This window comes from Trachypithecus francoisi, unplaced genomic scaffold (assembly GCF_009764315.1).
Source record: "Trachypithecus francoisi isolate TF-2019V2 unplaced genomic scaffold, Tfra_2.0 Lachesis_group11, whole genome shotgun sequence".
Lineage (NCBI taxonomy): Eukaryota > Metazoa > Chordata > Mammalia > Primates > Cercopithecidae > Trachypithecus > Trachypithecus francoisi.
Window position 1 is genome coordinate 100,506,410 of NW_022681456.1, and position 22,744 is coordinate 100,529,153.

Below are 22,744 nucleotides of genomic sequence, written 5' to 3' on the forward strand. Positions count from 1 at the left end.
CAGTAGATGTAGTCCCTGTCATCGTGGATGCAGATAAATAAAAAATAGCCAGGGATGGTGGCTTACGTCTGTAACCCTAGCCCTTTGGGAGGAGGATTGCTTGAGTTCAGGAGTTCGAGACCAGCCTGGGCAACATAGGGAGACTTCATCTCTATAAAAATAAAAAATAAAAAAACAATTAGCCAGGTATGGTGACATGTACCTGTAGTTCCAGCTATTCAGGAGGCTGAGGTGGGAGGGTCACCTGAGCACAAGAGGTCGAAGCTGCAGTGAACCTTGGTTGTGCCACTGCACCCCAGGCTGGATGGCATAATGACACTCTGTCTCAAAAACAAACAAAAAACCCAAAAATACTTTGATAGGGGAAGTTCAAGGTGGCATGAGCCCATACGACCACCCAGTCCTACCTTGGGAGACTGGCCAAAGATAAATCTGAGATAATCGTGTGGTATAATTGTCTGAAGATGCCCTGTGAATCAGTTGCTTTTGCCTATACCATGATGAAACTCTGTCCAAGAGAATCCCAGTGTCTTGGAGAGCTAGGAGTGCCACCTCCATCCTCTTTTCTTCTCTCAAGCAGGATCAGAGAATCCTATAGTTTTGGTAAGTGTTGTTGATGCAGTCTATACTGAGGTCTTGGAAAAAGCCTTACTGAGCCTTTCCCATCTGAGAAAATGTGCTTGCTCATGCAACCTTCAACCAGTCTATTTCTCATTCTCAAAATTTTATCTTCACTTATTATCTTTCTGCCCCTAGCAGTAGCTCAATTCAAAAGTTGCTTCCACATCCCCTAGGAAGGGATTAATTATGCCACAGTGAATTTTTTTCATGAGATTTTTTCCCCCCTAATTTTAATCTGTTAGGATTTATGAACATCTCTTTTATATAATTTAAAATATTGATGCTATATCAAAATACTTTGACCTGTCTATAGAAAAAAATCTTAGTGGTTTTTTTTTTTTGTATTTTAATCTTCATACCTTGTGAAATATCCAATATGACGGAAACGTTACAATTAGAAAAACTATGGAGGGAGAAGACCTTTTAGGTTTCTTAATGGAAAGAGATAGTACTTTTTAGTTAAATGGCAAGTCCTTTCTGGGACCCGTGAATATTATGTCAGACTTCAAGGTGTTACAGTTCTAAGCTTTAGAGTAGATCTAGGGCTGCTCAATCTATATACACACATTGTTGGAGGGGAAACTTTTTTTTTTTTTTTTTGGTAGGGGATAGGATCTCACTTTGTTGCCCAGGCTGGAGTGTAGTGGCACTGTCACCACTCAGTGGCACTGTCACCACTCACTGCAGCCTTGACCTCCTGGGCTCAAGCTATCTGTCTACCACAGCCTCCTGAGTAGCTGAGACTACAGACATACACCACCATGCCCAGATAATTTTTGTATTTTTTGTAGAGATGGGGTTTTGCCATGTTGCCCAGGCTGGTCTTGAATTCCTGGGGTCAAGTGATTCACCCTCCTCGGCCTCCCAAAGGGCTAGGATTACAGGTGTGTACCATTGTGCCTGGCCTGAGGGAAAACTTAAGCTCCATTTATTTTCTATATCTGTTTTGTCAGCTAAATATTGGAGGATATAGCTCGGTCCAGACTGACAGCACAAATTATTATTTAAAAAATTTTTAATTTTACTTCTTAAACAAAATAGCATGTTTGCTGTGGCTGATTTTTGGCATTACACTTGGAAGACATTTTATGTCCGTTAGCTTTTCAGTTCCTTATGCTTTAGCCAGTCGTCTTTGGTTGATTGAAAATTGACCTTTTTAGTTCAAATATATTTTCCCTTGAAATATGAAATGAAAATAAAAATCCTAAAAGGTCCAAAAAGGACTGATATACATACACGCAAAAGAGTAAAATGTTGAAATGAATATGGACGTCAGTGATTGGTACTTCACTGCTCATCATAGTGATATTAGCAGTACTAGACATATCCTGGATTTGGGAGTCAGATATTTGATCCCCTTGGCTCCAGTTACCTGAGACAAACCAGTTTATTACTCAGTGACTTCTTTAGCTCAAAAAGGAGACAGACTAAACTGATAGTTTGACAGTCATGAGATTTATCATCTAATCTCAGCTATTTGGGTTTAGACTTTGTAGAACACGTATTTCTAATATGGGATGGTAGAGAATTGTTACCCTTAATTAGCCATTTGTTTTAACAGCTACTAAAAGCGCAGAAGAAGGCCCAGAGAAGGGAGCACATGCTAAAACTTGAGGCTGAGAAGAAAAAGCTTCGAACTATACTTCAAGTTCAGTATGTATTGCAGAACTTGACACAGGAACACGTACAAAAAGACTTTAAAGGGGGTTTGAATGGTGCAGTGTATTTGCCTTCAAAAGAACTTGACTACCTCATTAAGTTTTCAAAACTGACCTGCCCTGAAAGAAATGAAAGTCTGAGGTAAGCTAATGAAAAGATTTTCCTGAAATGAAGCGCTTGACACTTTAGCTCTTTAGCAGTGTGTGTGTGTGTGTGTGTGTGCTTGTGTTAGAGAAGGGGAGAGAGAAATTAAGAAAGTATTAATTTGATTCAATATGGAAACTTTGGCTGGCCCAGACTCTGACAGAGTTGACAGATTGTCTGAAAGGAAAGTGAATTTGAATGGTCTCATTAACATGCTTCTTTATTATAATACTGATTTTTAAAAAAATGATGTCTGAGCATCAAATTTTAATCCTGTACAAGTATATTATAATATCTATTTCTAAAACTTTTAAAATAATTTTTTCAGAGTTGCCTTCTTACTTCTGCTATACTTAGGTAGAGGTAAATAATATTTAACATGGCCGGTATCATTAAATTTTCAAAGTAAGAATTATTTGGTGTTCTTCTTATGCTGTGAATAACTAGTGAGAAATAACATTTGATAGTTTAAAATACAAAGCCTGCAAATTGGGGCTGTCTGATTTTTTTCCCTCACAGTGATCCACTGCTCTTTTTGTTTTGATGGAGTAAATCAGCTAGGGGACAGATGCTTTGCTCTTGCTTTGTTAGATGCAGGCTATTCCAGCTTTGTATTTGTTAGCCATACTAAAGTAGAGTCAGATTTCAACAGTTACTAGAAGTCAGTCTCTGATCAGAGAGAAACCTAATAGAACTCTTAATTGCCTATGTATAGCCATATATTTTTAAATTCTCATGCTGATAGTCTACTCCATCATCATCATCTATACATTGCTTTCTTTGCTTTTGTGGGTTCAGGGAATGTAGCTTCACTTTAATATATGAAATGTAAGCAAAACATAATTTGTTAAATAAGCTGCTTTCTTTAAAGTCAAATGCGGCTCTTAATATTTCTATTTCAGTGTTCTTTTATCTAGGGCATACACCTGAACTAATGATACTGCATTGGCAGCTTTAAACTCTTTTTGGTCTATTCTTTAATAGTTTTATTTGGTAAAATCCATATTTTAGTTGTTTTAAGGAAAAATTCTTACATTTGAAATCCTCAAGCAGGCATTTAGTCACTGTGTATACATTTCAATTTTTTTATTTCCAAAGAGCAAAAAGACAAAATTAACATTTGAATGTCTTGTCTGTTAATGGGTTAATTGCATAAATTGTGCTGCTCCATATATATGTACTTCTAAAGCCACTTTGTTCTGCTGCTGCTTTTCCTTGTCAGTGTTGAAGACCAGATGGAGCAGTCATCCTTGTACTTTTGGGACCTTTTGGAAGGTAGTGAGAAAGCAGTGGTAGGAACGACATGTGAGTTTTCTCTACTCTGGACTTATGCAGTAAATACTAAACTTTATGTCTAGAAGTTTAGTATGATATTGAGGGTCTAAACTGTGTCAGTCCATCAGAACTTACATGTCTGACAATAGTATATTCATTGGGAGAATGATCCCTTTGTTTAGTCCTGTTAAAAGCAGCTATTGTGTAACCCTAGTCACTAAAATGATATTCAGGGAGAGTTTTGAAGTGGCAAGTCAATATGATTTGGATATAGAGCTAAGTGCTGGCTTCAACACTAGCTTGATCATTTTGGGGTTCAGTTTTCTATTCTGTGCGGTAGTACCTGTTCTATTTAAGAATCTTAAGTTCACACAGTGTTAATAATCGAGGCTTATCTACTAGATCAGCCTAAGAATATATGAATGGTTTTATAGTCTATTGAAACATTGTTGTCTGTTGATCCGGAAGTGGTCTGTGGAAAGAGAGTTCTTTTGGCTTGCTAAATAGACTTTGGCCAAATGACCAAATACAAATGACTGGACATGAAGTACATAGCTTTGTGTACTAGCTTAGAGTAATGAAAACTTACTAGAAGGTAGTAAATATTTTTGTTACCAGTGATTGCTTCGTTGAAAAAAAAAAAATCCAAGTATCTGTAACTATCTTAAGATTTCTAAGTTCATTCAAGCTTAATTCAAAATTAAAAGTTTATTTCTTGGTTAGAATGCAAAATGAGTTTAGAAAATAGTTTGGCAATATTTTAATAAAATGAAGCATACACTTATAACACGAAGCAATTGGTCTTCTAGTACCTAAGATAAATGAAGACGTGTTCATGTAAGTACTTGTACATGAATGTTCATATTAGCTTTATTCAGCTGATAAATCGATAAAATGTGGTATACCCATACGGTGGAATCTACTCACCAATAAAAAAGGGACAGAACTATTGATACATGTAACAACATAGATGAATCTCAAAATAATTATGCTGAGTGAAAGAAGCCAGACATAAAATGAGTACATATTGTATGATTTCACTTATATGAAATTCTAGAAAAGACATAATGGAATGATAGCGGGTTATTGGTTTTCAGGGGGTCAGGGGAGGAGATTAATTGCAAAAGGGGTAGTAAGGAACTTTTTGGGTTGATGAAAATCCTCTGTATCATGATTCTGGTGGTAAGACAACTAAATATCTGTTAAAACTGTACAGTTAAGATAGGAGAATTTTGCCTGTAAATTATAACTGAAAGCTGATTTTTTTTTAAAGACAAAATCTGTGTCATAGTAGTCCTATGAAAGGAATAATATACTCAAATGAAGTACGGAAACTGCTTAGTTTGGAATTATGTTTTTAATGGATATTCAAATAAAATGACTTTAGACCTATTTGTAGTGTAGTGACTTCAGCATCATTTTAAGGTTTTTCTTGATCATCAAATGGTCAGGTGGTAGGAATGACAAACAGCATAACTTGAGTAAAATCTTCATGATGGAATTTTGTAGTCTAAAAATACTTCAGAGTTTGTACAAGATAGGGTTTTCTAAAATAGATTAATAATATTAGTAATCTAATAGAGATTGTCCAATATAGGACTTTCTAACCCAACCTAATAGATTTTGAGGAACTGACTTTCACTTCTCTAAAGCCTTAATTACTTGGGGAAGATAGAGTGGTTGCTAGTTGTGATGTCTTGGGAGCAGATAGGAAAAATGACTTATTTCTCATCTCAGAGAATAGATGTATGCTTTAGTGACATACTTGATTAGGGTCTCTGATTTTTAGTCATTTTTCAAATGGTGGAAATGGAGGTCCAGAGAAACTAAAGTGACTTGCTGAACTTTTGAGATTCTGATCTTGTTAAAATTCATATTGATTCAGCATAAAATAAAGATGGACTGTATATTTACTTTTCATGGTACTGATAAGTTCTCCAGTCAGTACCATGAAAATGTAAACTGTTGTAAACTATTGTAACGATGTATTGTGTACATCAATGTAAACTATTGTAACGGTGTACTACAACTAGGATAAAATTAGGATTTCCCAGTAATTTTCAGTGAGGTCATGTGACAACTAAGTCTTAATCACTCTTTCTTAGACAAACACTTGAAAGATCTACTGTCTAAATTGCTGAACTCAGGCTATTTTGAAAGTATCCCAGTTCCCAAAAATGCCAAGGAAAAGGAAGTACCACTGGAGGATGAAATGCTGATACAATCAGAGAAAAAAACACAATTATCGAAGACTGAATCTGTCAAAGAGTCAGGTTTGTTGTGACCTCTGAAAATCCTTATAGTGGTTGCATTTTTTAATACCCCAAATGAGTCACATATTGTACAATGATTGCCTTATTTTAATTTGTAAGGTTCTACATGCATGGAAATCTTTACTTACTGCAGGATAAACCTAGGTTTATAAAACATCTGTAGGCTTTATCACCATGATTTACAGAGTGAACCTTATTAGAAATATTAGTTTGTACTTTTTCCCATAAGAATACATTGGTTAAAAGGAGGCATTTATGGAATTCAGTAAACTTCTCTGTTAAACTACTAGTGGGATAATTCTGTTTAAAATTGTTTACAATGAAAGTTATGGTAGAATCCAATACTGTAGTAGAATGAGGATGTAATTAACCTAAGGTTGAAATATCGATTCAGGAGAAAAAGTGCTAAAGTCAGTAAAGAAAATATACTTTTAAAATTACCATTTGCCTGGGGAATAAATATTTTGAGCAAATGGCACTTTTGCTTTTGTTTACCAAACTTGGATTTATTAACTATCTCTTCTAAGGAGGCAGTCCAGGCAGGGTTCTGGTAGCCATAAGCAAGAGTCAAACCATTTTCCATGTTTATTTCCCCTTAGTTCTTAATACAAAGTCCAGTGCTTAAGTATCTCCACTCTCTTATCCCCTCCTAACCTTAAACTGGCTTGTAAGAGGTTTTTAAGGGCTCTATTTCAAGCTGAGATGACCAATTTTTACCCCATGGGACATGAGCTATAATGCTAACTTGAAAAAAACTGTGTTTTAGGGTAAGAGGAAATAGTCTTATTTTCAATCAGATATCAGTTTTAAACCGAAACTTGACTTTTGTGAAGTGTCTTACATAAGGAGAGCTACTAGTTTGAATTAGCCTCAGACCACATGCTTTGGACTAACAAGCAATAGAATTCCTCTTGCCATCAATATACTTGATTGTATTGCCCTTTTTCTGTTATGAGTCTTCTGAAATATGTTTCTAGAATGAATTATAGTTGTAATCTGTCCAAAAACTTATAGTTCCCGTAGTGTTTATTCGAATTCTTTTTATCATCCCAGAGTCTCTAATGGAATTTGCCCAGCCAGAGATACAACCACAAGAGGTAAGATACTGAAGGACAATTTGCTGATGTTGATTTTCCAGCCTTTTGTATAGGGTTGTGGTTGGAAGCTAAGGCTCTGGAGCCAGACTGCCTGAGCTTGAACCCTGGTTCTGCAGTTTACTAGCTTAGGGACTTTGGGCAAGAAGTCTGATCCAGCTGTGTCTGTTATTCCTCATATGTAAAACAGGGATAATGATAATGACTAATTCATGGGGTTATTGTGAGGATTAAAGAGGTTGATCTAAATTCTATATTACTTAGAATTTGACCTGGCACACTGACTGCCCAAGTGTTAGCTATTTTTGGCCCCTGTGTTAGAGGAACTTTAAGATGCACAGGACTTTGCCTGTCTCCAGAATTTACTCACATTGGTAGCAGAAAAGGGTATTTGTTTTCTCTCTGAAGTGACATTGGAATTCATGGGAAGCTGAAAAGAATGGGAGATTCAAAAACAGTGTAATTGATGTATAGGGGAAATAAATAAAACACTGGTAGCTTAGGAAATGTAAGGTTTAAGGTTACATAATTTAACTTCGAAGTTGAACTGTCCTCTGCCTTTTAATGTTTGAGGGAGTCACCTCGGGAGAAGGGTCCTAAGGCTGGCAAAGGCAGAACAGCCTTGGTAGAAGAGTCCGAATCAAACAATTGTTGCCAGTCTTAGGCAAGTCAAACAGAAATTGCTACTTTTGAAGTAGCGAAGTCTGTATTTCTGTTAATTGAGGAAAAAAGAATGGACAGAAAAGTAGGAAAGAGAAGTAGGAAAGTCTTTTCAAGTAGAATAAGGACAGAAATTTCATATTAGTGCAGCAACTTAGATCAATGGACATAACGATAGTAATAGGGTTGAATATTCCCTTCAAGGTCTTCTATGAATTTTGTGACTTAAGTGCATTGTTTCTCTATCTAGTTTCTTAACAGACGCTATATGACAGAAGTAGATTATTCAAACAAACAAGGCGAAGAGCAACCTTGGGAAGCAGATTATGCTAGAAAACCAAATCTCCCAAAACGTTGGGATATGCTTACTGAACCAGATGGTCAAGAGAAGAAACAGGAATCCTTTAAGTCCTGGGAGTCTCCTGGTAAGCACCAGGAGGTATCCAAGCCTACAGTTTCCTTAGAACAGAGGAAACAAGACACCTCAAAACTCAGGTCTACTCTGCCAGAAGAGCAGAAGAAGCAGGAGATCTCCAAATCCAAGCCATCTCCTAGCCAGTGGAAGCAAGAAACACCTAAATCCAAAGCAGGATATGTTCAAGAGGAACAAAAGAAGCAGGAGACACCAAAGCTGTGGCCGGCTCAGCTGCAGAAAGAACAAGATCCAAAGAAGCAAACTCCAAAGTCTTGGACACCTTCCGTGCAGAGTGAACAGAACACCACCAAGTCATGGACCACTCCCATGTGTGAAGAACAGGATTCAAAACAGCCAGAGACTTCAAAATCCTGGGAAAATAATGTTGAGAGTCAGAAACACTCTTTAACATCACAGTCACAGATTTCTCCAAAGTCCTGGGGAGTAGCTACAGCAAGCCTCATACCAAATGACCAGCTCCTGCCCAGGAAATTTAACACAGAACCCAAAGATGTGAGTTGATCTGTATCATTCTGCTTCTGTCAGTGTAGGCATAAATAAGGTGTTGTGGTAATGACTTTTTAGTTCTCTCTCTTTTTTTTTTTTCGAGATGGAGAATCACTCTGTCACCCCGACTGGAGTGCAGTGGCACAACCTCCGCCTCCTGAGTTCAGGCGATTCTCCTGCCTCAGCCTCCTGAGTAGCTGGGACTACAGATGCATGCCACCATGCCTGGCTAATTTTTTGTATTTTTAGTAGAGACGGGGTTTCACCTTGTTAGCCAGGATGGCCTGTATCTCCTGATCTCGTGATCCACCCATCTCACCCTCCCAAAGTGCTTGAGATTACAGGCGTGAGCCACTGCGTCCAGCCTTAGTTCTCTTCAAAACCCATGTGAAGTTAATGTATGAAATATTTCACCCTCTTTAGTGGGTAGATTTATTATATTCCCTTGAAAACTGGGAGTTAATCTAGTCTGTCTTTGAACCTAATCTGAGATGAAATTTCTGCAATTATAAAATGTTGTTTTAATGCCAAAATTTTAACAACATAACATGATATGAAAATAGTAGATAGTTTAGACAAGACCATAGTGTGAACAAGTGAGTAATGTAAATGCTTGTCACAGGATGGGAGATACTGTATTTCATTTGTTGTCATTTACCTGCTATATGAATAACTTTTTCTGACAAGTTCTATTTTTCTATATTATCTTGCTTCTCTTCTACTCCTTTATGGTCACTCAGTTTAGCCCAGGTCTTTATGAAGGTGGTTTAGGGTGGTTGCAGATACTTCAGTATTGGGGGAAGGATTTGAATTAGTTCTCTATTTCCATTTCAAAATGAGAATTTTTCCAAAGGTAGGAAGAGTGTTGGCATTAAATATTTTGTAGTTAGGTTTTGGAGTACAAAATTCAGTTAAAATATAAGGCCACATTCTTTTAAGCATAAATAACCTATTTCAGATAGATAACACTTACATTGAATAATTCTTGGGTATAGTACTATGTTAGGGTTGCCTTTTATTGTAAATTACTTATTTACTACTATTTATAACGTAAACTTGTTACCACCTCATTTGCTGAGATGTATGAACTTGTGCTTCCACTGATCTCTTATCTTCTGTGGAGTAGTCTTCCTTGCACTTTTGTGCCATTTTAGCTAAAGGCTTTCTGATAAACCATTGGCCCTCTAATAATGTGAAAAACATTTTGCTTGGGGAAAGCAAAGCATTGCATTTTATAAGTAAATTACCCTTGGCTTAATTCTGCTATGGAAACAAAATTTTAGAGTTATGTGGCTGTTTTGCTCTCCTTTCTCCTTTCAAGTTGCTAATATTAATTTTAGCTTCTTCCTGACCCTGCGGAAGATTAGCAGCTTTATTTTATTAACCAAATGTCGCACAACCATAACTGTAATATAACTATTTTGAAAAACATATTTTAAAACCCAACTTAAAATATCTCAATAAAGCTGCTTTTAAAAACGTGGTTTAAAATTCCAGTAGGTATAGCAATGCAGAACTTTTACCATACCAGAATATTATCATGCTATTTGATGAATTGCATTTAAAATCAGGGTTGCATATTTGGAAAGGTCAAAACATATTTAATTTGCTTTTGTGGCACAGATAGCATTATATTGAAGTTGCAGGGTTTTTCATTTACTGAGAGGAGAGGATACTTCTGTGTGTAATACAGTATTTTTCTGTCTTTCTTGGAATCTGAGCCATCTAGAATATTGACTAAGTACAGTCAAATGCAGAATAGAGTTCAAAGCCAAAAGACTAGATAACGTGAAATTAATCGCTAATGTTCAAACCTTCCTCCTAAAAGAGTCTCATATGTATTCACTTACGGTCTCTTAACTCTATTTTATCTGGTACCTTTGACAAACTTAGCTGTGTATCTTCTTTGAAAATTAGAAGGTGGAGAAGAGGAGCTAGTGGAGACTGGCATGTTGACAGCTTTAAAAAGTAACTGTAAATTGGTCTAATTCAGGATGTGTAGCAATTTTAAGCAATTTAGGATGAATATCAGTAGCCCCCAAGAGTGTACTTACTTTATAACAAAATATAGTGTATCCCCCTCAATTTTAGGGTATGTGTATGTATGTATTTATATATGTATTTACATTTTGATTTCTGAAATCAGATACGTCTTAAAAATGGGATGTATATTTAATGTGGTAGTAGTAATTTTTGCCCTGGAAAAAAAATCATTGGTATGTCTCATAGTCATTGGTGTCTTATACTAGAGGACATATGGTAACTTGTGTCCATAATGAAAACACTCTTAACAAGGAGGTTCTGTTGGATCTTTTTTTTTTTTTTTTTTTTTTTTTGAGACGGAGTCTTGCTCTGCCACCCAGGCTGGAGTGCAGTGGCCTGATCTCAGCTCACTGCAAGCTCCGCCTCCCGGGTTTACGCCATTCTCCTGCCTCAGCCTCCCGAGTAGCTGGGACTACAGGCGCCTGCCTCGTCGCCCGGCTAGTTTTTTGTATTTTTAAGTAGAGACAGGGTTTCACCGTATTAGCCAGGATGGTCTCGATCTCCTGACCTCGTGATCCACCCGTCTCGGCCTCCCAAAGTGCTGGGATTACAGGCTTGAGCCACCGCGCCCGGCCGGATCTTAATTTTGTGTTTTAGAAAGAGTTCCATGAAAATTGTGAAGGGGAAAAATCTGTTTAAAGTTTGCTCATTTAGAAACAGTATTTATGAGAAAATTATCTGTGATAAATGAACATTGCTGTTTTTTCTTTTCCTTTAAGATGTAGTGATAAGCTGTTTCCTAGACTAGGCTCTTGAATTTGAATTTCGCTCTTACACATTATGGGTTTATCTTGTAGGTGCCTAAGCCTATGCATCAGCCTGTAGGTTCTTCCTCTACCCTTCCGAAGGATCCAGTATTGAGGAAAGAAAAACTGCAGGATCTGATGACCCAGATTCAAGGAACTTGTAACTTTATGCAAGTATGAGTCATTTACAAAATCTTAAATGATATTCATGGGGATTCTAATTGGAAACATTACAGTGAAATTATTGTTAAGGGCATTGATTATTCTGTCAAGTCCTGGCTCTGCTGCCTCCTAGCTCTCCTAGCCTAGAGTTTAGGCAAATTACTTGATTCTGCCTCAGTTTCTTTATTTGAAAAATGAGGATTATTGTTCCTACTTCCTAAGTTTGTTAGAACAAAAAAAAATGAAGTAAGCATGTGAAAAGCTTAACTTGCACAAGTATCATTACTGCTATAGATCATCAGTACTGAGAACTGTGAGAACCTACTCTATTCTTGGTATTGTTAGGTACCGTTGTAGTATAGATATAGAAAATAAGACATTCAATGCCTTCAAGGAATTTATATTCCAGTTGTAGAAGATTGTAAATTTATGTTAAATCAACAGTTAAATGATAAATTGTGTTATACAATATGTTTATGTTGTGAGATACACAGAATTTGAGAATAGTATGAGATTACTGAGGGCTAAAGTAGTCAAATAAGTATTTTTGTTTAGTAAAAGATCCTGAGCTTTGAATATAGACATGGGTTTAAATTCTGTTACTTACCAGCTGTTTAATTGACCTTTAACACTTATGTGCAAAATGTAGGAATTGCCTATACCATCAGATTACTTGAAGATGAACTAAAATGCTCCCTGCAAATGTGTAGCTTAAGTGTGCAAAATACTGGAAACTTTTCTGGGAGAACCGAGATAGGCAGAAGAGAGTGATTTCTCATCATGGAAGTGTTTTAACAGCATGAGCTAGTAAATGGTTGAGATAAATAGGTGCTCTTTGGTTGGGTGTAATAAAAATGGGGGTTCTGATTAGACTAGGATTGATGGCTATGTGTAGGACCTTAGTAAGGTCAAGAATTTCTTCTCCAACTTAGTCCTTAGATTTACTATTGTAGTTTTTTTGTTTTGTTTTGTTTTGTTTAAAGACAGGGTCTCACTCTGCTGGCCGAGGTTGGGGTGCAGTGGTGTGATCAAAGCTCAGTGCAGCCTCGAACTGGGCTCAAGCAATCCTCTTGTCTCAGCCTCCTGAGCATCTGGGACTACAGGCACATACCACCATGCCTAGCTAATTCTTTAAAAATTTTTAGTAGCAGCAAGGTCTCGCTTTGTGCCCATGCTGGTCTTGAACTCCTGAGCTCAAGCAATCCTCCTACCTAAGCCTCCCAAAGTGCTGGGGTTGCAGGTGTGAGCCACTGTGCACAGCCTACTCTTGTGGGTTTAGCACTCTACACAGCCTTAAGGTATGGCAGTTACTTTAGATTTTAATTTTAATTCTTAATTTCTTTTTCTATGGAGACTATTTTTGGCATCTTGAGATAGTGATTAGCCAGATACCTATAGCTTTAGCTAGATATCTGTATCTAATAGACTATAGGCAACATCATGAATAATTTAATGGTAATAGCTTTTACATGAGTAATCTCTGTTTCTACTCTATTTAAAATTGTATCTTTAGGAGTCTGTTCTGGACTTTGACAAACCTTCAAGTGCAATTCCATCGTCACAACCGCCTTCAGCTACTCCAGGTAGCCCCGTAGGTATGTAATCATTCTAAAGACTTGGAGCAAACGTCTTGAGCTAACAGCTGTTTGTTGTTGTTGTCGTCTTTTCAAATGATTTTATTTTAGATGTCCTAATATGTTGGTATATTAATTTATTCTAACTGTATACATCTGTTACCAGTTATACATGGGCAAATTACCGTTAGGACATTAGTGTACTTAACTGACTTGTTTTCACTTTTTGGAGAAAGGCTCTGGATGGGTGAATGGAAATACTCAATAGCTGTTTTTGTAATTTATGTTGTTGTTGGAGTGAATTCTGACCAGAACTTGCTTGACTCCTTTGGACTCTAAATCTAGTGTTGAGGCTTTTAGGTCTTAACTACGGGTGCGATTACCACAATGAAGTGGAGAACGGTGATTAACACAGTAACTAACAAAGGAGCCTACGTTAGAATCTGGCCCGATGCTTCAAAGCTTAGGGTTTTTGCTCCACATTTGTTTTTCTCCAGAGAGGAGTGACATAAAGCTAGTCCAGCTGTAGTGAGCAGTATACACCAGCTTGAAGATTGGTGCAGCAATTCCTGGGTGAAGTAAGAGTAAATAGAGAGTAATTAATAAAAGTGATGAATATTAACAAGAAGAAACAAACTATATAATTGAAAAGTATATTAATATATATAATCAGAAGAAAACTGAACAGATGATCCAGATAAGATTGACTTTGAAATTTGTGAAACTTAAGTTTATCAGTTAATTCCTATGCATGGTAGCTCGGGTCTTATCTTCCAGATCACTATTATCAGTTATTTTTTAATGTCTTAGTTCTTTCTTTTGGAAGTCTTGAAATGCTATTTTTGCCCATTTAACCTTAGAATATCACTCTGTGTCACCGATGGAACTAGTATTTTCTATTCTTCTACAGTTCTCTCTTTTTAAAACTCTTAATAGAAAGTGCATAATGAACTTGAAACCTAGTCCTTCCAGCTAATGCCTTTTTTTGTGAAGTGTAAGCTTTAGTTTCCTCCTAGTTGATACGCATAAGCTTTTGTCTTCCTTCAATAGTTAACTGTTTGTTTTACTTCTTGCAGCATCTAAAGAACAAAATCTGTCCAGTCAAAGTGATTTTCTTCAAGAGCCATTACAGGTAACTTTCCAAATTAATCTTTTATTCTTTATTACTCAAGGAAGAAGCTCTTGCTTTGGAAAGAATAATCAGACTTACTGATTCTAATGTACCTAATGAAATTACTGAAAGTATTCTAAGCATATCTAGTTTAGTAGATTAAATACAACTTGTCCTAAAATGATTCCCTGATGACTATCCTGAAAACATCTAATACAGGTTTGCTGACTTCAGTAAGGAGAGAGCAAGCCTGAAGAAGTAAGAGGGTACCTTGTCTAAGAATATTATGTTCTCTTGAGCTTAAGTCATTTAGTTTATTAACATAGTAAAGTGTCTGAAGAAAGAAATTATTATTTTTTTAAATTTTTTTTATTGAAACAGAGTCTTGCTCTGTCACCCAGGCTGGAGTGCAGTGGCATGATCTCAGCTCACTGCTACTTCTGCCTCATGGGTTCAAGCAGTTCTCTGCCTCAGCCTCCCAAGTAGCTAGGATTACAGGTGCCCACCACCACACCTGCCTAATTTTTTTGTATTTTTAGTAGAGATGGGGTTTCACCATCTTGGCCAGGCTGATCTTGAACTCCTGACCTCGTGATCCACGCACCTCAGCCTCCCAAAGTGCTGGGATTACAGGTGTGAGCTGCTGCACCCAGCCTTAATTTTCAAACTGTATTTATTGAGCAGGGTATATTGAGGTTTTTCCTACTTTCCTCCAATTCACTCACTGCTTTTACTAAAGCAGTTAAATTTTATCTGTTCCAGCTGTTTAGGGTTCTCCATAAGGCTTTCAATTGACAAATAAATTTTTTGAAAAGCACTGGTCTAGTTCAGTAGTTCTCTGGTGGAGGCTGTGGGATGGCTGCATCGGAAGCCCCTGGTCACTTTAATAAGGTATACATTTCTAGATAAGACCTTAGACCTGTTAGAGCAGAATTTTCTAGGGTGTTACCTATATTTTTAAAAACTTACTGGTTGAATCTTCATTCCCATTTTTTGGAACATTGGTTTCAAACATCATGTTTATTTACCAATAACCCACCTCCAACTGGTCTACTTAAAAAGCACTAATTTGGAAGCAGGAACTGCCATCACTTCTAAATAAATATTAATATAAATGTCTTTGTTATTAAATGAACCTTTTAACTGAAATTCAAGCCATTTTAAGATTAACTATCAAGTGGCCTAAGATGCCTTAACTTAGCGTCTGTGAATCTTCACTTGGCAACAGAGTTAGTTATTTCCCCACAACAGCCAGTTCTACTTTTCTTGGGCACTTGTCTCATTACTTTAATGACAGAGCCAGAAGAAAGACCTAGTTTTAGAAACACTCTAATCTCATAATGGTTCTAATATTTTGGCCAGATCTAAGTTAGGCCTATTTATTTGGGTAATATAAGATGTTCTAAAGGATTTCCAATGTTTTTTTCCATAAGATCTTGAAACTTAATCCCCAGTCTCCTTCCTAAAAAGCAACATATCATAATGCCTCCTTCAAGAAGGTCACTGAAACATAATTTCTCTGTTTTGTTACCCTTCATTAGTTTCCAGTTCACCTATTTTATTACTTGGGGTCCTCAGAACCACATAGAAGCATTTAGATAAAAGGAGTGGATTCACTGAAACTTTAGACCTTGCTCTTGCCAGATTTTTATGGGTGTCTCTCTGCTATTTTTGAATACCTGTTGCGTGATAGAATTCTTTCCTAGCCACTCTTTTCATTTTCTGTTAGTTACAGTTGTCACAACTTTTGTTCCTAATGTACTTTCTCCCAATTTTTATTTTACATATGCTATCAGCTTTGATTTTTCACTGGCATTTTTGGTGCCATTCTGATTTATGTAGAGCTTATTCTTTCTATTTATGCTTTAGCCTGCCTTTTTAGGACGCTGATAGCACTTAGCATGAAAGCATAGTTACTATGATCCTTGGCAGAGCTGTGCCTACAGTGTTAAATATGCCCAAAGCTCACCTTCCCATGGATGCTATCTACTGCAGGGCCAAGAATCAGTGAAAATGGGATGAGATGTGTAGTTTTGGTGACCAGGCCTGGAAAGGCAGTGTAGCAGGCTGCTTGTGTTTGAATCTCAGCTCTGCCACTTAATTGTAGTGTGATCTTGGGCAAATTTCTTAACCTTTCTTTGTCACTGCTTCATTGTCAATAAAATGCGAATAGTACCTACCTCACAGATTACCATTAGGATTAAATATATTAACATGTGTAAAGTGTTTAGTAGAGTGCTTCTTGACACATGTGCCTGTTCAGTAAGAGTAACATATTAGGAAGGCCAGGGCCCAAGAAATCTAAAGTGAACAAAATGTGCCTTTTACAATGTTTTGTATTTTCCTGTGTCTAGGCTACTTCTTCTCCAGTTACTTGTAGCTCAAATGCTTGCTTGGTTACTACCGATCAGGCTTCTTCTGGATCTGAAACAGAGTTTATGACCTCAGAGACTCCTGAGGTAAAAGACCAATTGTCTTAATTTCTTTTGTGTCTTAAAGAATAGCAGAACCAGTTTATCTTATGAATTACAGGCGTGATTAGTTGAATGATGTACCATTTATACTTTATTAATGTATTGCTTTCTATAGATACTGTGATCTTAGAACGTATACAGATAACTTTATTGTGGCTTTGGCATATAAATAGATTTAATATGGTATTGCCTTATCTAGTGCAATAAATGCCAATTTTTAATCTAAAGTAATGAAAAGTGTAGGTAGCATTAAGTCAAATTTCTCACTATATTTACACTGGAGGACTTTTAGGAGAAAAGTTTCTTATTTGTATAACTGAAAGCTCAATAACTTTATATTTTTAATATTAGCACTTACTGAGTTGGAATGAGTTACAATCTGATTTTGGCTAACTTTGTCAAAAATATTTTGGGTCAGGTGCAGTGGCTCACGCCTGCAATCCCAGCGCTTTGAGAGGCCAAGGCAGGTGGATCACTTGAGGTCAGGAGTTCAAGACCAGCCTGGCCAACATGGTGAAGCCCCGTCTCTCCTAAAAATACAAAAATTAGCTGTGCACGGTGGCGCGTGCCTCTAGTCTCAGGTACTCAGGAGGCTGAGGCCGGAGAATTGCTTGAACCTGGGAGGCTGGGAGGCGGAGTTTGCAGAGATTGTGTGCCACTGCACTTTAGCCTGGGTGACAAAGTGAGACACTGTCTCAAAAAAAAAAAAAAAAAGGCATTTTAACGGTATTATGTTTGTGCTTTCAATTTCAATTCTAAGTTACAGTTTTTACTAAGTTTGAGTAAATTCTTAAGATGGACATAGTAGGATGAATTTTGAGGGGTAATTTAGCGACTATCAGGTATTTTTTGTTAACTATTATGCAAGAATATGTATTCATTATAGAATATAAGAAAATATAGATAATCCTTAGTTTTTATGGTGCTGACTTGATCTGAATTTAAATTAACTCATTCCTCATTTTAAGAAGAGGAAGAAGTGATTGTTACCAAGTAACTCATAGCTGTCTGCCTCACAGTCTAGTTGAGATTGGTTTTTGGTATTTTTTAAAGCCTTTGGATTTATAATCTGTTACGTCAAGAACTTGGGGCTTCCTTAGGTAAGGATTACTTAAATCGGATCAGAGTTGTTTTCTGTTTTAGGTAGCTGACTTAGAAACCCACTAATAAGTCTTTAGAATAGAGAAAAATTAACACTAAACAACTAACCCAAGTTTTTTCTTAAATCCAATTCTGATGTATAAATTTTGAATAATATTAGGTTCTTAACCGGAAATTACCATTTCAGGGTTTGAAAAGAACGAGGTGCATAAAAAAAGTTCAGCCCCTCATCTGTTAGACTGATTATTGGTAAGACTCTTTCACTTAGTCAGCAAGCTGTGCAAAGCAAATACTGGTATGCATCCTCAGCAACTGAGATTTGAAGTTGTAAGCAAAAGCTATTATTTTGCATTCCTGTGTCCAAATGTCATCCTAAAGAACTTGCTGACTTATGCTAGTTTGGGTTTTAGAGTAAGTTAACTGCTTGTTATATGGCAGGTGATTGGCTGATGCTGCATTTCTCCTCCCCAGGCAGCAATTCCCCCAGGCAAGCAACCATCTTCACTAGCTTCTCCAAATCCTCCCATGGCAAAGGGCTCTGAACAGGGCCTCCAGTCACCTCCAGCAAGTAGTAGTTCAGTAACCATTAACACAGCACCCTTTCAAGCCATGCAGACAGTGAGTATGAAACATGAATGATGATTGCAGTTCATTATTCCTGTTAAAAGCCATTGTTTCTCTTACATAATTATTGGGTACTATGTGAAAAGTTTGCCTTTTTAAAAATTTATTTGCGTTCGTAGAATTATATTTGGCCAATAACAATGCTGTTGTGGTAGAAGAGTAGGAAATCCGCAGGCTCTAGAATTTTAAATAGGTGTTTTATCAGAACATTATTCCCTCTTTCAGAATTAGTAGCAGGCAAAGTCGAGGACCCATATTAAACAAACACAATGTGTGGGTGAGAAACAGAATTTCTAGCAACAGCTTAATAATACTAACCATTACTAATATCAGTACTAGTGTTATTCCCTAACATCAGTAACCTGAAATACCGGACACATACGTGGGTGTTCTGTCATTGCTGAAACTTTCATTTTATTTTATCCTGATCTCAAGATGGTTTTTGGAGATTTGTTCAGATTTGTGTGGTGTTTTGAGTTATGTATTTTTCTACAAATTGTAGTTAAGCCTTTTTTTTTTTTTTTTAAATAATATTACAGCTAGTTTGGTATGTTTATTCTGTAAACACAGACTAGTCTAAAACAGTTCTTCGGGGGGAAGAAAGCCTTAGTGAGCCAATAAGAACCCTTCCTGTTGGTGCTTAGTGTCCCACTCCAAGCACTTTGATGGTGGTAGTGGGGCCAGTAGAGTAGCATGGAAAGCAGGCATCACCCGGGGAGATTGGCTGGTGAGTCCAGACAGTTGAATTCACTCACCTTATCACTTAGAATATCTTATTTCTAGACAGAATAGTTTTCTTGCTTTCACTCTTTTCCTGTCAGTTCATCCTGCACAGGATAGCCACATTGGTTTTACCTTTACTTTTGTCTAATTAAAAGCAAGCAGTGTTCCATTACAGAATGAAATTTAGTCCTCTGAAATTCAGTACCTTTTCAAGTCTGGTATACCTGCCACACTGGTCCTCTGGGCTTGCCTTATATATTCTTATCACAATACCTTTTGCTCATGCCAATCTGTTTTATCTGTCTGTTTGAATCCTACCCAGTACACATTGGTTCTTACTCATTTATTGATTAAAGAATAGTTACAAAACCAGGCACTGTTCTTAATCACTGAGGTTGTAGCAGTGAAAAAAAGTAAAATATGCTCAGGAAACTTAACATTTTATTATGGAGGTAGGAGGGCTGGGGAGACAGATACCTGTATATTAGGTGCTGTGTGACATAAGGAAAAATGGAGCAGAATCAGGGAGCTAGAGAGTCATAGAAGGACAGATCATTGCTTGCCACATGGTAAAGATTCAGTAAACGGTGAAATATTTCGTTCATCTTTAGTTTTTGAAAAAAGACCCCTTTCCCTTATAGCTTTTATTCTCAGTAAGCATTATTATGATAGCATAGTAGCAGGAAGATTAACTTTTGCTCTTACGTGTAAATTCTGTCAGGAATCAAGTAGGAGTGTTTTTTTGTTGTGTTTTTTACTGTGGTAAAGTATGTGTAACAATATTTACCATTTTAACCTTTTTAAAGTATACAATTCAGTGGTATTATAATAGTACATTCATAATGTGCAATCATCATCACTACTTTTAGAACTTTGTCATTATTACAAACAGAAACTCAGTATCCATTAAACAATAATTTCTATTTATTTGTAACCCCCTCCACAGCTCTGCTAATCTCTATTCTACTTCGTTTCTATGAATTTACCTATTCTACCTCATATAAGTGGTATCCTACAACATTTTTCCTCTTGTATCTGGCTTACTGCACTTTGCAGAATGTTTTCAGAGTTCATTCACGTTATAGAGTGTATCAGAATTTCATTTTTATATGGCTGAATAATCCATTTTATGTATGTACTTCATTTCGCTTATTCATTCATCTGTTGGGAAGTTGAGTTGTTTGTACCTTTTGGCTATTGTTCTGAATAATGCTGCTATGAACATAGGTGTATAAATATCTGTTTGAGTCCTGCTTTCAATTATTTGGGGTCTATACCTAGAGATGGAATTAGTGGATCATATGTTAATTCTATATTTTTTGAGGAGGCAGCATACTGTTTTCCACAGGGTGGCTGCGCCATTTTGCATTCCCACTGGCAATGCGTGAGGGTTCCAGTTCCTCCGCATCCTTGCCAACACTTATTTTCTGTCTTTTTGATAATAGCCCTCCTAATGGGTATAAAGTTTGTATTGCATTATGGTTTGGATTTACATTTCCCTAATGATGATGAGCATGTTTTCATGTGCTTATTTGCCATTTATATTCTTTGGAGAGATGTCTATTCAAGTCCTTTGCCTGCAAAATAGAAGTTTTTGAATGTACGATTTTTCTGGATACCACCCTTAAGAATTTTCTTTGAAACTTCCCAAATGACTCAGCGTGTCCTTGTCTTTTAAGGTATTTAATGTTAATGCACCTCTGCCTCCACGGAAAGAACAAGAAATAAAAGAATCCTCTTATTCACCTGGCTACAATCAAAGTTTTACCACAGCAAGTACACAAACACCACCCCAGTGCCAACTGCCATCTATACATGTAGAACAAACTGTCCCTTCTCAAGAGACTGGTAAGATTTTTGCATATGATATTTGGAAGACATAGATGGACAGCCAATTGAATGGAAAGCAAGTCTAGCAAGTCTGTAGTGACACTTTAGAAGTATTTTCCTGACTAGTAAGCATTATTTCTTCACATGTTCCTCCAGTGTTGAGAAAAACCTAATGCCCTTTCCTGTGTTGAGTTTACCTATTAATTTTAATTTTTGTAGAGATAGAACTTACAAGACTGATTTAACCTTGAAGTGGGTTTGTATTTTCAAATCTATTTGCTTTGATTACCACAGACAGTGATTGAGGTAGATGGGCACTATCTGGCTGCTTGTATGAAGGTTTTGAAACCATTCTGTTAACCCTTTTAACACAGATGGTTATCTGTCCTTTTCTTTTTATCTTATAACAAAAGATTGAAGACTGTGAAGATATGACTTAGTATGCTCATTGTACAGTTTGCTTAGAGATGGGAGACTATTTTGATCTTTCATGCTGTTCTAAATCATGAATAGGTAACTTTGTACTCATTTCTTAATTTAAATTTTAGAAGCACTTGTAGATTTTTCATATTGGTATTTCAGATCCCTATTGAGTTTTTTAACTGAAGTCGGAGCAAATGAATTGAGCATTCTGAGTACTTGGCTAATCAAGTGATGAAGAGGTGGTAATATAAATTCTGGGACCTAGGCACAGATGACCCAATTCTCTTCTCCCCTCTACTGTTGAAAGACAGGGCAGGTGACTTACGTAAATGATATTTTTGTCATGTGCCTTCTCAGATACAGTATTAATTAGAATCCATTTTCTTTTACTCCCTCATCCAGAGTATTTAGCCTGCTTTTTAAAAATTGTCATAAAATATACATAAAAATTACCATTTTAATCATTTTTAACTATATAGATATTCTGTGGCATTAAGTACAACCAAATTGTTGTGTAATTATTACCACTGTGCACCTCCAGAACTTTTCATCTTCCCCCAACTGAAACTTTGTAATCATTTAATACTAACTCCTCCTCCTCCTCTCCCCCTAGCCCCTGGCAACCACCATTCTACTTTCTGATTCTGAAAATGACTGCTTTAGGTACCTCATATAAGTGGTATACAATATTTGTGCTTTTGAAACTAGCTTATTTTACTTGGCATGTCTTAAGGGTTCATTCGTGTTGTAGCATGGGTCAAAATTTTCTTCCTTTTTTAGGCTGAGTAATATTCCATTATATATGAATTATGTATTTGAATCATGTAGATGAATTGTATATATGAATATATATCTCCTATTTGTTTTTAAAGGGAGCAAATTGTATTAATGATTTTGATATATATTGGCTTTTAAGTATAAAGACTATTACCATTTAACTCTTGGACTCCAAAACCGTTTTTCTTAAGCAGCAAATTATCATCCTGATGGAACTATTCAAGTAAGCAATGGTAGCCTTGCCTTTTACCCAGCACAGACGAATGTATTTCCCAGACCTACTCAGCCATTTGTCAATAGCCGGGGATCCGTTAGAGGATGTACTCGTGGTGGGAGATTAATAACCAATTCCTATCGGTCCCCTGGTGGTTATAAAGGTATGCCCTGAATAAAATTTAATTATACTGAATTATTTTGTCTGTGTGTTTACTTGACTCAAACCATTTTTACCTAACCTTGCTTTTACCTAACCTTTTGTCATTTACAATGTAGTAGAGAATTTCCTGTT

The 22,744-nt window shown here is 36.6% G+C and overlaps 1 protein-coding gene across 20 annotated transcripts in view; it reads left to right on the forward strand.

Moving 5' to 3' along the window:
• Positions 1–22,744, forward strand: part of CAPRIN2 (caprin family member 2) — a 45,626-nt gene that overhangs the window by 17,617 nt on the left and 5,265 nt on the right. For 8 of the 20 annotated variants that reach the window (XM_033222514.1, XM_033222515.1, XM_033222509.1 and 5 more), the window contains 12 exons: positions 2,183–2,421; positions 3,647–3,729; positions 5,805–5,972; positions 7,026–7,069; positions 7,977–8,654; positions 11,489–11,611; positions 13,113–13,194; positions 14,250–14,305; positions 16,639–16,743; positions 18,331–18,477; positions 20,886–21,054; positions 22,428–22,613. In XM_033222514.1, the coding sequence (XP_033078405.1) occupies positions 2,183–2,421; positions 3,647–3,729; positions 5,805–5,972; positions 7,026–7,069; positions 7,977–8,654; positions 11,489–11,611; positions 13,113–13,194; positions 14,250–14,305; positions 16,639–16,743; positions 18,331–18,477; positions 20,886–21,054; positions 22,428–22,613 (2,080 nt within the window). Of the gene's footprint in view, positions 1–2,182; positions 2,422–3,646; positions 3,730–5,804; positions 5,973–7,025; positions 7,070–7,976; positions 8,655–11,488; positions 11,612–13,112; positions 13,195–14,249; positions 14,307–16,638; positions 16,744–18,330; positions 18,478–20,885; positions 21,055–22,427; positions 22,614–22,744 lie in introns of all 20 variants that reach the window. The other 12 variants (XM_033222523.1, XM_033222510.1, XM_033222524.1 and 9 more) reach the window with 8 other exon arrangements.